Below are 13,761 nucleotides of genomic sequence, written 5' to 3'. Positions count from 1 at the left end.
TATATTATTCTTTTATTTTCTATTCTATTATTTTATATTCCTTTTATTTTTCAATTCTATTTTATTCTATTCTTGTTTGCGAATTTAATTTTGTATTTTAATTCAATTAGAATTTCAGACAAAATTTTGTTTTGTTATTTCAGATTTGTTTAAAGTCGTTACTATTGTAATGTCGATAAATCCGAATCTTCAAATAACGAAAACTTCGTCCAAACTTAGATTTGGAATGAAACGAACCGCACATGTCTAAACACAATGGCAATCAGGTGTACACTTCAAAACACCCACGTTAATGAGGCCTGCCGGTTGATGTCTGCATCAGCCATAGAGTAGTTCCGTTTTTTATGGGCTACCTAAATAAGCCCAGTAATGTACTGATTTGTGGTACTGATCTTGTCCTGTCCTCCACAGGTACCAGCGATCCTTATGTGAAGTTCAAACTAAACAAGAAGACCTTATATAAAAGCAAAGTTGTCTACAAGAACCTGAATCCGATGTGGGATGAAGTTTTCGTATTGCCTATTCAGAATCTTGATCAAAAGCTCCATATTAAGGTGATTTTATTAACTATAGTATTTTTTTATGTGTCACATTTTTATGAATGTGATCACCCTGAAGGTTCGTACTTCAGGAAAAGTTAGTAATATCTAAACTGTCCCTTCAACAGAATCTAACAGAATCTCCTAAAGCAAGTATCTAAAAGAATAGGAAGCAGCCAGAAAATGGATTCAGCTTGTCTCCTCTGAAGTCACACCCCTGGGATGCGTTTTACCCTTCCACAGGCTTAGACATAGAGGACCTCTTTAACTAAACCCATAGGAGGGTGAAATGCATCAGCGGCCTGGGAGGAGACAAACTGAATCCCTTTTTCTACACGTGATTGGGCTGGCAGCTGGTGTGTGGCTCCCTATTCTTTCTGATAGTCATTTTCAGCAGAAGGACAAGTCCTGTTAGATGCCGACACCCATCAGCATCGAAGCCACCAGGTTGCTGTATGTTTGTGCTTCATTATTTCTTACTGCCTCCCAAAACATTATTACACCCTGCTTTTTTTATTAAATGGGCCCAGGTGGTTATACCATCATGTGGTAGTAAGTACAGCATATTAGCACATTGACAGACTTGCCTATCAAATTAATTGCTGAGCCGCCACCACTCCTGGTGCTTCCATCTTCGCCCGGTCTTCCTTTGGGTTTGTGCTCTTCAGCCATTTGAATGCCCAGGCCATGAAAACGTCACATTGGTGCATGCGCTTTTGAGTCACCATCACAGGCAGTATGCCGTGAAATGTAGAGGCGCTACCCATGTGTGTGTCACATCATTGGCCATTGTCAACATCTACATCTACTAAACAGCACAACTTAAGATTTTAAAGGTACTTTCAAGGAGTGCTGTACACATTTCAAGCATTTACAATGGGGTCGGTACAAAAGTAGGGTCTTTTGCCACTGTAACCATTTCCAGACCACCCGTTTGCAATGTACTGCGGACAGGCACCCTGTGCAGGCAAAGCAACGTACTGCTACCTTGCTGCCTGCTTCCTGGTTTAGGGAGCGCACATGCGGGGCCCACCCATTGACACCACTGTGATTGTACACAGTGGGAGTCTGTCAGCAGGTCCCGTCCAATTATTATTATATTATTATTATTATACAGTATTTATAAAGCGCCAATAGTTCGCTCAGCGCTGTACATTACAAAGGGGGACAGAACATGTGACAGAACAATACCAATACAATGCAAAACATGAGGGGATCGAGGGCCCTGCTCTTTCGAGCTTACAATCTAGGAGGGAGGGGATAGTGGTACAGGAGGAGATAGCTGTGGGGGATGGAGTGGTAGGAAGAGTGGAGGAGGTCGGCAAATTAGCAGGGGGTGGGGTAGGCTTCCCTGAAGAGATGGGTTTTCAGGGTGCGCCTAAAGGAGAGGAGAGTAGGTGATAATCTGATGGGTTTGGGCAGGGAGTTCCAGAGGATGGGTGACACCCTGGAGAAGTCCTGGAGGCGGACATGGGAGGAGGAGACCAGGGAACTAGAGAGAAGGAGATCTTGTGAGGAGCGGAGTGTGCGTGTTGGGCGGTACTTGGATATTAGGTCAATGATGTAGTTCGGGGCAGTATGGTGGACAGCTTTGTACGTCAGTGTTAGGATTTTGAATTTGATCCGTTGCACAATCGGAAGCCAGTGGAGGGATTGGCAGAGGGGGGTGGCGGAGATGGAGCGGTTGGAAAGGTGAATGAGTCTGGCTGCCGTATTCCGGATCGACTGAAGCGGGGATAGCCAGCGGCGAGGCAGGCCAGTGAGGAGGGAGTTGCAGTGGTCAGGTCGTGATATGATGAGGGAGTGGATGAGCTGTTTAGTGGTTTCTGGGGTTAGGAATGGGTGGGACCTGCTGATCAGCTGTGTCTAATCACAGCCCAGATCACTGTGACAATCAACAGAGGGCTCTGTAAAGAGGGAATAATCTCTCGGTTCCTCATCCCTGCAAAGCAGGGCTGAGAAACAAAGAGATCAGTTAGTAAAAGCAGCACACATTACACATTGTTAGACACACATTGATCGTCCCTTCCCAGCCAGTGTCATTAGTACAGTGACAGTGTATAGTATTATCACTGATCACTGTATTGATGTCCATTCCCCTCAGTGTCAGTTAGTGTCAGCTTGTCCGCCGCACCATCGCAGTCCCATTATAAGTTGCTGATCACCGCCATTACTAGTATAAAAAATGAAATAAAGAAAAGTTCCTATATATATTCCTTAGTTTGTAGATACTATAACTTTCATGCAAACCAATCAATAGACACTTATTGGGATTTTTTTATTTTATGCTTTTATTGTAGAAAGTAAAAAATATTGTTTTGGTTTGTTTCTTCAAACTTTTCATTTTATATTGCAAAAAAAAATCCCAAATGGTGATCAAATACCGCCAAAAGAAAGCTGTATTTGTGCAAAACAAAATTATATAAATTTCATTTGGCTACAGTGTTGCATGACCGCAATTATGTGTTGCATGACCGCAATTATGTGTTGCATGACCGCAATTACATGTTGCATGACCGCAATTACATGTTGCATGACCGCAATTGCCAGTTGAAGTAGCGCAGTGCTAAATAGGAAAAAATGGCCTAGTCATGAAGGGGATAAAACCTTCTGGAGTGGCTAAAACAACTTCGCCTCTGCATGTCCATGCCGGCAGATCTGAATCTTACAAGTGTAGATGAAATCTGTCATTCCTTACAGATGTAAATCTACCTCAAACTGAAACTTGAAATTTTTTTTTTTTTCATTTTGGATAGAGAAAGAGAGGGTTTTAACCCCTGCCAGCTTTTTATTTCATTGGGGCGATTTCTCTTCACTTTCTGTTTCATAGCCAAACTGGAAGTGAGTGGAAATCCCTTTAAAGTACGGGAATACCTAGTTGTCACTAGAACTAGTGTCCCCATTGGAAGAGTTCCCCTCTATTCCTAGTTCTGGTGACAACTCAAAATTTGGGATTTTCTTCCACTTTCAATGATAATGGTAAACAGGACAAATAGAGGGGGTAAATCTCCCTAACTGGGGTCGAAGACCTCAATAAAAACCTGACGGGTTCTAATCTCTCTTCACTCCAAAACTCAATAGAAATGTTTTGCCTTTAGTTCTACTTTTAGACCCCTTATCGTGCTGAGTGTATAGCATGCATGTGATCTGTAGCAGCAATAAAAAAATGAATACAAGCTAGGAGCTGCTGAAACATACATAACTGCCTTCCATGATATTCCCTGAGAGATGCCAGAACTTTTCGGGTTTGCAAGATTTACTTATTGAAGACTTCTTAAAGCGGAACTTCAGTAATTCCGTTTCCGCCCCCCCCCCCCCCCAGCACCGCTAGTGCATCTCCACATGTGCAGCAGGTGATCTGCATATGCACAAAGGCAGAGGAGGTCTGGGATGTTCTTGATTGCTTTATTTGTGCATGCACAGAAACCACAGATGCTCGGGGGAAACCAGCGCATGCGCAGCTTGCCTGAGATGCACACATAGGGCGCATGTGATGGTTTTGCACAGAGCAGCCCTGATCATCCTCTTCTGGTGTGCCCCCCCCCCCGCAGACGTACCTGGCTCCATCCCATACCAAGTGCTCCCCATTGGCACAGAGAGCATGGCTGAACCCCGTCCACCCCTTCTCACTGGCTGGCCAATGGCTCCCGTTGCTGCCTGTTTGTCCGATGAGAAGACAGAGAGCTAAGAAGGCCACTACGCTCGTGCACAAGACTGGATTTAGATGGGGCTCAGGTAAGTTTTTAGGGGGCTGGAGCATCAGAAGTTTTTTTTTTTTTTTTTTTTTTTTTCTTTAATGCATAGAACGCATTAAAGTAAGAACCTTGTACCTTTTAGAACCACTTTAGTTAAAAAAAAAAGTCTAGTTGTATGAGAGGGAGGCTGGAAGAGGCAACATAACTTTAGGGTGAGGGTCCACTTTAAGGAGGTACATCTTTCGTCTTTGCTTCAACATGTTTGCACCATTTTTTTCCAGCATAGGCATACTAATGTCTTTTTTTTGTATCAATAATTGTTGTGGGTTAATGTTTTGCAAACTCTATATCTTTGTGTAGTTAGTAAATGTTTATGGTGGCAGCTGCATTGTATTACATAGGCATTCTCTGCTTCCTGTGTATATTTTTTTAATGTTGCATTTAAGAAATGGGGGGGGAAATTACTTTATTTACTTTGAAAATAACTTCTCCATGCCGTTTTTAGGCTCCATGCACACGGGGCGTTTTTATAACACTGGTAACGTTAGCTGTGTAAAGTCACGTTAAAAACATGAGTTTTTCAGCTTTTTTGAGTGTTTTTGTATTAGTGTTTTGCCGCGTTTTTTCGTGTTTGCGTTTTTTAGAGTTTGTTTTTTACCAAATTTTTTTTTGGGTCACAAAAAGTCCAAAAACGCTGGTTCGCCACGATTTACGGCATTTTACCACGTTTTGCTGTGTTTTTCAGTGTTAGAGCTTTTTTACAGCTAAAAATCGCCTCTAGAAACCCACTAGTTCTGAGTTTTTTACAGCCGAAACACGCCCCAGCCAAAAAACGTTGATTACAGTCTGTGTGTATGGACACATAGGATAACATGCTGAGGGGTTTATTGGCTGTAGAAAAAAATGTCAAAAGCCAAAAACAGCTGCTGTAAAAATGTCCCGTGTGCTTGAAGACCATGTGTCATTACAAATGGGACAGATTTGCAAACAAAAATGTACACGTTTCGTCTATAGTGACATTCGTTGTTTTAAAAAAATAATTGTAAAATTAGAAAAGCAATTTTTTCAGATATGTTACGTTTTATTGTCCTATAGAGTGCATAGAAATGACAGTTTTTTGCAGGACAGTATCTCCAAGAAAGCTTAATTTGTCCTGGAAATGTACTTCATTTAAATGAAATTTAATAATGTATTTAATTTAAATTACATTTAATTTAACCACTTGATGCCAAATCATGAACAGGTACATGATTGGATTCAAGTGGTTGTACCAGGGTTATGTCGGCAAGTGTATGCCGTAACCCTGGTGTTTTTTTTTTTTTTTGTTTTCAGCCAGCGATGCTTTTTCATCTAAAAGCAATCCTAGCTGCTGATTAGCTGCTGGATTGCGTTTTTAGATGTCGGGATTATCCTAGGCAACACCATAATCAGGTGCTCTCCTACCCAAATAAAAAAAAAAAAAAAGAGGGGAGAGAGAGAGAAAAAGCAGCCGACCATCCCTGAAGCCATAGACAGAGAGATGCGTTCTTCCAGCACTCACCTGCACGTCTCTGCAATGAAAGCAGCCAGCCATCCCCAGTCAGTGTCTCCCTTGTTTGGTAAGAAGAGTTGACCTCTACCTACACCCTCCAGAAGCACACAGCCTCTCTTGGCTCCCATGGCAGAGCTCAGGCAGTGCCTCCCCTTGTCTCCATCTTCTTTCCCCTGCTACATGAGTCTCTTTTTCTGGGCGGCGGCGCTGCCCCCCTGAAAAATGCTGCCCAAGGTAAACACCTTTTTTGCCTTGCTGTAAATACGCTTCTGCCCCCCCCCCCTTTCGCCCTCCGGCGCTTCTCCAAGCTCTCTTGTGTGATTGGGGAGCCAGGTATCCGATCCAGCGCTGCCGCTGGGTTATCATAGCACTGGCCAGGGACTGAAAGGTCCCCGGTCATCTCTATGGTCTAGCAGTCCAGAGGCGACGTCATGACGTCTCTTCCAGTTCTGGCAAATGTAAACACTGACTTTTTTTTGTAAAACATGAAATCAATGTTTTTTTCTTTTTTATCTCAGCTTTCTGGGGTAGAGGAGAGGTCTGGGGTCTTGTAGACTGTAGGAATAAAAGTGTTAAAAGCCCCCCAAAAAATAAAAAAATGCCAACAGTATAAATATAATAATAATATTAAAAATTTAAATAATTTAAAACACCTGCAGAAGCAAACACATACGTAGGTCACACACACATATGTAAACTATGTTCACATCACACATGTGAGGTATCACCGAAAACGGTATATCGAGAGCAATAATTCTAGTGCTAGTCCTCCTCTGCAACTCTAAACTGCTTACCTGTAAACAATTTTAGAGCGTCACCTATGGAGATTTGTGAGTATCTTGTCGCCATTCCACGAGTTTAATGCAAGATATGATCGGTATCTATGTACTTCTACATCATCTTTTATATTTCACCAAAACATTGGGTTATATATTATGTAAAAATATAAAAAAAATATATATAGATCTATCTATCTATCTATCTATATATATCTATCTATATATATCTATCTATATCTATCTATATCTATCTATCTATCTATCTATCTATATATATATATATATATATATATATATATATATATATATATATACCGTGTGACATAAAAAATTGCATTGTCCACTATTTTATTCTCTAGTGCCACTGCTAAAAAATTTATAATGTTTGGGTGTTCTAAGTAATTTTCTAGCAAAACTTTTACTTGTAAACAAAAAGTGTTGGAATAGGCCTGCTTTTCAAATGGTTAACTAATTTAGGTCACACAAGGAAAATCAGAAGTACCTTTTTAATTAAAAATGAAAACATTCTTTTTATTATAGGAGGAGAATTTAGCTGTTTTACATACAGTGTAATTGTTTTTGTATTATCTTCAAGGTTTATGATCGAGATTTCACAACGGATGACTTTATGGGATCAGCTTTTCTAGATCTTCAAGAGCTTGAACTAAACAAGTAAGTTATAAAATAATCAACTTTGGTGTGTTTGAGATAACATTGCAATGTACATTAATATCCATCTACTATGTTTGCTTATTTTTGTATGTGTGAATTTATCTAGATTTATTCTGTTCTGGGAAGTGAATAAACCAGTGAAGCGTGTAATCTCTGTGCAGGCCTAATGTGCACATAAGAGGTTTCTCTGGTAGTATCTCCTCTCTGCTGCCCCTGTCTGTAGAAGAACGGGCAGGAAGAACCTGGAGATACCTCATCATCAAAATTGGAGGTCCCTCATCAAACCAAATCTTTACTTTACAGTAGGAAACTAAAACTTCCTTTACAGTAGGAAGTTAAATTTTACACTCTAGTGTCCTTCCATGTTTATTATGTTGCATATAACAATGATAAATATACCCAAAAGAGAATTATTATTATTATAATACAGGATTTGTATGGAGCAAAAAGTTTGTGCAGTGCTTTACAATATAAAGGGTGACAGTAGTTACAATACAGTAAAATAAACGAGTGTTGGGAGTGCCCTGCTCATAACAGCTTACATTCTAATAGGGTGGGGCAAGTGGTGATAACTCTGGGGAATGAGCTGATGGAAGTGATAAAAGTTCAGTTAGTTGGAGTCGTGATAGGCCTTCCTCAAGAGATGAGTTTCAAGGATCTCCAAAAGGCAGCCAGAGTAGGAGATAACCAGACAGACTGAGGTAGAAAGTTCCAGAGGATGGGAGAGGCTCTGGAGAAGTCCTGGAGACGAGGATGGAAGGAGGAGACAAGGAAACTTGAGAGCAGGAGGTCTGGAGAGGAATGGAGAGGACAGTTTGGGTGATATTTGGAGACAAGATCGGTGATGTAGTTGGGGACAGAGTTGGGAATGGCTTTGTATGTTATTGTTAGTACTTTGAATTTAATTTGCTGGGCAAGCAGAAGTCAGTGAAGAGATTGGCAGAGAGGGGTGTCAGATACTGAGCTATAAGGTAGATCAGTTTGACAGCAGCATTCATGATAGACGGAAGTGGGGATAGCCTATAGAAAGGTAGGCCTATGAGGAGGGAGTTGCAAGAGATAACAAGGGAGTGAATGAGTAGCTTGGTGGTTTCATTAGTTAAAAGGGGTACATTTTAGAGATGTTATGGAGGTGAATTCTATAAGCTTTTGACTTCGATTGGATTTTGGGCAGAAAGGACAGGTCAGAGTCTAGGATTACACCTAGTACACTGTTGTGAGGAGAGAGACTGATAGTTGCATTGCTGATTGTGATGGAAAAGTCATGGAGGAGGCATGAGAGAAGAAGGGAATGTTATCAGTTTGGTTTTAGCATGTTTTTAGTCCAACTATATTTGTTTACTTTACATTAAAAAAGTGTTCACATCAAAAGTATAGACAGGCACAGTACACCAGTTCTTTGGATTTGAGGGGTTGCTGTAGTTGGTGATGATTACATGCCTACATGGACCTATCATGATTTATGTCAGCCCATTGTTTAGGCCAGGTCCATACATGTGATTTGCGAACATGTGACCATACTGTGTGTTACAACATCCTAGCTGTAACTGAACTGACCCAGACTGCGCTTGAGTACTTTCCTTAGTATACCGCTTTTTCATCCGAATACTGACAACAGACACCACAGCCGACCATACAAGACTAGACAACACCAGTCTTGAAGTAAACCAGGAGGTATACTACTTATTTGAACACGGAGACAAGACATATAGACAGTCCCCCCTCCCTGCATAATGTCACAGGGCGGGGCAATCTACATTTAGTAACAAGAGGCAAACAGGTATTCAAACTTCACACCAGCAGACAGTCCCATCAGGAGGGAGGGCTGCTGGAGACACCCCCCCCCCCCCACACCAAGCTAATACACATAAACACCTACATCCCATAATAGTTTGTTCCCAAACAACAGAACAATGGGATGCAGCCAAATAACATTAAACAATCAACACCCCCCCCCACCTATCTCCTAAACATGTCTACACAGTCTGATACAAAGCCCCCCAATATTAGGACAGATCACCTTGTACCCCTAACAGACACAGGGTGATTTTCACATAAGAGGGATATGGGGAGCTGAGACAGGGGTCTCCCCACCTCTCCAAAGTGAGTTGGGTTCCATGGGCCCCCCACCCAAAGTGACTCATGTCACATTAGCCAATAACATTTTTGACAAGCTTCCCCATAATAGCATGTTCACATTCATGGCTACACAAGTGTCCTTGTTCATGCACGCTATATACATACTGTAACTAGGCTGTTTTTAATTGTCATAGCCACAATAAAATGTTGGAACTAAAATTGAACACCCCGCAGTAAACATTACCCAGCGCAGGTTGAAATGTATAAAGATTACTTGGAAGGAGCTGCAAACACTCAGAAGACTTCTAATTAAGCCCCCATCAGAAGCCAGACTTAGCAGAAGTCTGTCGAACCAGAACACGAAAAGCAGCCATGAACCTCAGTTAAAGGGGTTCTAAAGCCAAAAGTGTTTTTTACCCTAATGCACTACCTGCATTAAGGTAAAAAAAAAAAACCCTTCCACTAGTTGTTTCCCTCCCTAAATACTTACCTGTTTTGATCCAGCGCTGTGTCTGTCTGCAGCAGCGCTGGTTCTCTCTCTCCCCTCTCACTGGCTCAGAGACAGCAGTGGAAGCCATTGGTTCCTGCTGATGTCAATCAAATCCTATCAACTGAGGGTTGGAGCTGAGCTGCGTTGTGTGTCTATAAATGCACATAGCCCAGCTCTAAGGGGGGCCAGCCACAGGTGTGCACCCATAGGAAACATCTTCTCATGATGGAGCACAGAGAAGAGGAGGAGCCAAGATCCCTGGAGGTGGAACCCAGAGAAGAAGGTTCAGGTCTGCTCTGTGCAAAACAGGCAAGTATAACATGTTTGTTATTTTAGCAGTATTTACAACCTAAGGCCGGTAAAATTATATGGAAGCAGAATGCATTTGGAGTTAAGCTCTGCTTCACCTAAAACTGCCTTTTTTTTTTTTTTAATTTCTCCAAGTTCTCAAATGCTACCCATTCCATAATCCTGGTTATGATGAGATTACATTCATAACAAGTGTCTACTAAAATTTATGGGAAAATGGCCACTAGTTAGTTACCAAATACCCCTATATTACAAGGTGAAGAAAGCTGATGGGACACCTTACACCTCCTGGGGAGAGTACACAAAATCAATATCATATTGGGTATCTATCAAACTGTGATTTCATTCTCTTCAACAATACATTGGTTGTCAGAAATATTGATACAGGTAAAAAAACTGGCATTGGGTGTCTGCTAAAATATCATAAAAGCTTCAGTCAGCACTCTTACACCATACCCCTCAGCTCTCTTGATTGGGTGGGGTTTGTCTCAGGGACACTTTCTAGAGAGTTTACAAAAAGCTGTTGCAATTGGCATCTAACATTGCTCAGATTTTCTCTTGAAACTTTGCATGAATGCTGAGATTGATTCTTTAGCGCCAGGGACTCTGATACACCAGATCAGACTACTCTTAATTAAATTGAACTCTGCACAGGAACAAAAATCCAGGAAAATTGTAATTACCTTTTACTTTTAATCCTGTTTATGTTGCTATTGTCTATTTTGTAATATATGTTTCTGCAAATAATTGTTGCAACATTTTTCTTTTTTTTTCGTTAAAATTATATTTATAATTTAATTGATTCTGTAAATGCGCTAAATATGAAATTTAATTCTCCCTGCCTCTTCAAAGAATGCTACCCTCTTTTAAACTCTGTTATCTTCCTGTCTGGTGTGACAGTGAATGTTAGGCATTTCTTAAGGTCAGAATTGCTACAGTAGATGCTGTGAACATCGTGTGTTTCTGTAAATATTTTATTGCATAATTTTTCTTTTTTTTTTAATTAAAATTATATTTAGCATTGTTAAACTGATTCTCTAAAAGCTCTAAATAAGAACTTGAAGCATCCTTGCCTGTTTGAAGAATGCTGCCCTATTTTAAACGTGGCTACCTTTCTGTCGCCCGTGATCATGAATGTTAGACACTTCTTAAAGTCAGAATTGTTACTGAAGAAGCTGTGAACATTGCATGTGTTTATTAAAGAAAACAAACAGAGGGCACACAGGCCTAATGCATAACCTTTATTATTATTATTATACAGTATTTATATAGCGCCAACAGTTTGCTCAGCGCTTTACAATATAACGGGAGACAATACACGAGACAGTACAATAACAATACAATGCGATGCACGAGGGGTTCGAGGGCCCTGCTCCTTGGAGCTTACAATCTAGGAGGGAGGGGATAGTGGTACGGTACAATAGCTGTGGGGGATGGAGTGGTAGGAAGAGTGGAGGAGATCGGCAATTAGCTGAGGGCGGGGTAGGCTTCCCTGAAGAGGTAGGTTTTCAGGGTGCGCCTAAAGGAGAGGAGAGTAGGTGATAGTCTGATGGATTGGGGTAGGGAGTTCCAGAGGATAGGGGAAGCCCTGGAGAAGTCCTGGAGACGGGTATGGGAGGAGGATACCAGGGAACTAGAGAGTAGGAGGTCTTGCGAGGAGCGGGGAGTACGTTTTGGGTGGTATTTGGATATCAGGTTGGTGATGTCGTTTGGGGCAGTGTTATGGACAGCTTTGTACGTCAATGTTAGCATTTTGCATTTTATCCGTTGGGCAATCAGAAGCCAGTGGAGGGATTGGCATAGAGGGGTGGCAGATACGGAGCGGTTAGTAAGGTGGATGAGTCTAGCCGCAGTATTCAGGATAGACTGAAGTGGGGATAGCCTGTGGTGAGGTAGGCTGGTGAGGAGAGAGTTACAGTAGTCAAGTCGTGATATGATAAGGGAGTGAATGAGTTGCTTTGTAGTTTCCGGGGTTAGGAACGGACGTATTTTGGAGATGATAAAGAACATTTATTGATAGAGATAATAGGTATTGTACTCACAAATGACAATAATATCAAAGGCACATCATGAAAGAACCGCACTGTCCAATCCACACTACGTGTCTGTCCGCAGTGGGAACCCTGGACTTCAAACAGGCTAACACGTTTCGAGGATTTGCCTCTTCCTCAGAGCCAGATTGGAAAGTGCAAAGGTCACATTCTGATGGCAGTGGTGGGATTTTAGGCTGTTGCTGTCACAGTGGTTCCACCAGTAATATGGTGGCTGCCTTTCTTAGTACAATGCAATGGGTGAGTTGGACCAAAAGAGCAGCTGTGGAATGCGTACTGTACTTGCTGTATGTTGACAATAGACCTGTCTCACATTGTCTGAAAGATAAGGTTGTTTAATGTAGTATTGTGGGAAAAACCGAACTACTCTTAAAAATGGTCTCTCCCCACTCCAAACATCTATGTTGGCTAACCTGTGTGAGAAAGATCTCTATACTTTACCCATTCTCAGCCCGCTCTGGTCCGGTCATGTAATCTCACCTGTATCAGCCAGTGGCTGGCTGCGGGGTAGAAGAGAGAACGCTCCACCAAGGGCTAGTAAAGCCTGGAACGGTGACGTCACCCATAGGCTTCAATTTCCCATCCATTGTCAGTGCTCCCTCCTCTCCCCAGCAGCAGCCACCGCTGGCTGACATAGAGGGCAGGACCATGTAACCGACTGGAGCGTCCTGAAAATAGGTAAGTATATACAGGTCTTTTTTTCTCAGAAAATAGGTGCAGGTACTCCCCCCTTCCGAGTAACACTTGTCTCCGCCCCCTACCAGCTCTGAGCATGTCCCTTTGTTCCACCTCCTAACCACCTCCCAGTTCCGCTCTTTTTACAAAATACAGAACCAAGTATCATTTTGTGGAACTAAGTAATTTGTATGAAATTTGTTAATGATAGCAAGAAAAACTGTAAACTAGATCCCCTGCAGCCAGCAACAATGGACTCCCTGCAATAAAATACCCACCAGCAACAATAGATCCAACCCATCAACAATAGACCCCCACAAGCAACAATAGATACCCAGATGTCAAAATCAATAGACCCTTCATCAGCCAACAATAATAGACCCCTCCCTCAACAGCAGATGCCTGTCAGCAACAACTGACTACCCAGCAACATAAAACCACCACCAGCAACAATAGACCCCCACAAGCAACAACAGATCTCCCAGATGTCAAAATCAATAGACCCTTCATCAGCCAACAATAATAGACCCCTCCCTCAGCAGCAGATGCCTGTCAGCAACAACTGACCACCCCAGCAACATATAACCACCACCAGCAACAATAGTTCCCCCACTAACAACAATAGGCTCTCCCAGCACCAATAAATTCCCCAGCATCAATAGACCCTCCAGCACACCCCAGCACCTCTTGCCATTACATTCAGTGGTGGAGATGCCAGAACTGCGTTCCCCCATGTTCCCACAAAAAAAAAAAAAAAAACCCTGAGTATATACATCTTTCTTGATGTTAATTGGGATGAGGGGACATTTTTAGTTTGGGTTATCCCAGAAAAGTATATGTCCACCTTAGGGGATAGCTTAAGGGGTTAATATGTATTGTTCTTCACTGAAGATATGTCCGGGCATAGTAATGGTAGTATTCCATCATCAGTTTAAAGCTCC

General features: G+C 41.9%; 1 protein-coding gene across 1 annotated transcript in view; it reads left to right on the top strand.

Moving 5' to 3' along the window:
- The window catches only part of MCTP2 (multiple C2 and transmembrane domain containing 2), a 381,280-nt gene that overhangs the window by 189,543 nt on the left and 177,976 nt on the right, over positions 1-13,761 (top strand). Inside the window, exons 5-6 of the mRNA XM_089653100.1 lie at positions 412-554; positions 7,140-7,216. Of these exons, the coding sequence (XP_089509226.1) occupies positions 412-554; positions 7,140-7,216 (220 nt within the window). The remainder of the gene's footprint in view (positions 1-411; positions 555-7,139; positions 7,217-13,761) is intronic.

The sequence above is a fragment of the Staurois parvus genome, unplaced genomic scaffold (assembly GCF_062004578.1).
Source record: "Staurois parvus isolate SC_StPar_1 unplaced genomic scaffold, SC_StPar_1.0 ptg000698l, whole genome shotgun sequence".
Taxonomy (NCBI): Eukaryota; Metazoa; Chordata; class Amphibia; order Anura; family Ranidae; genus Staurois; species Staurois parvus.
This window is presented reverse-complemented; position numbering and strand designations above follow the sequence as displayed.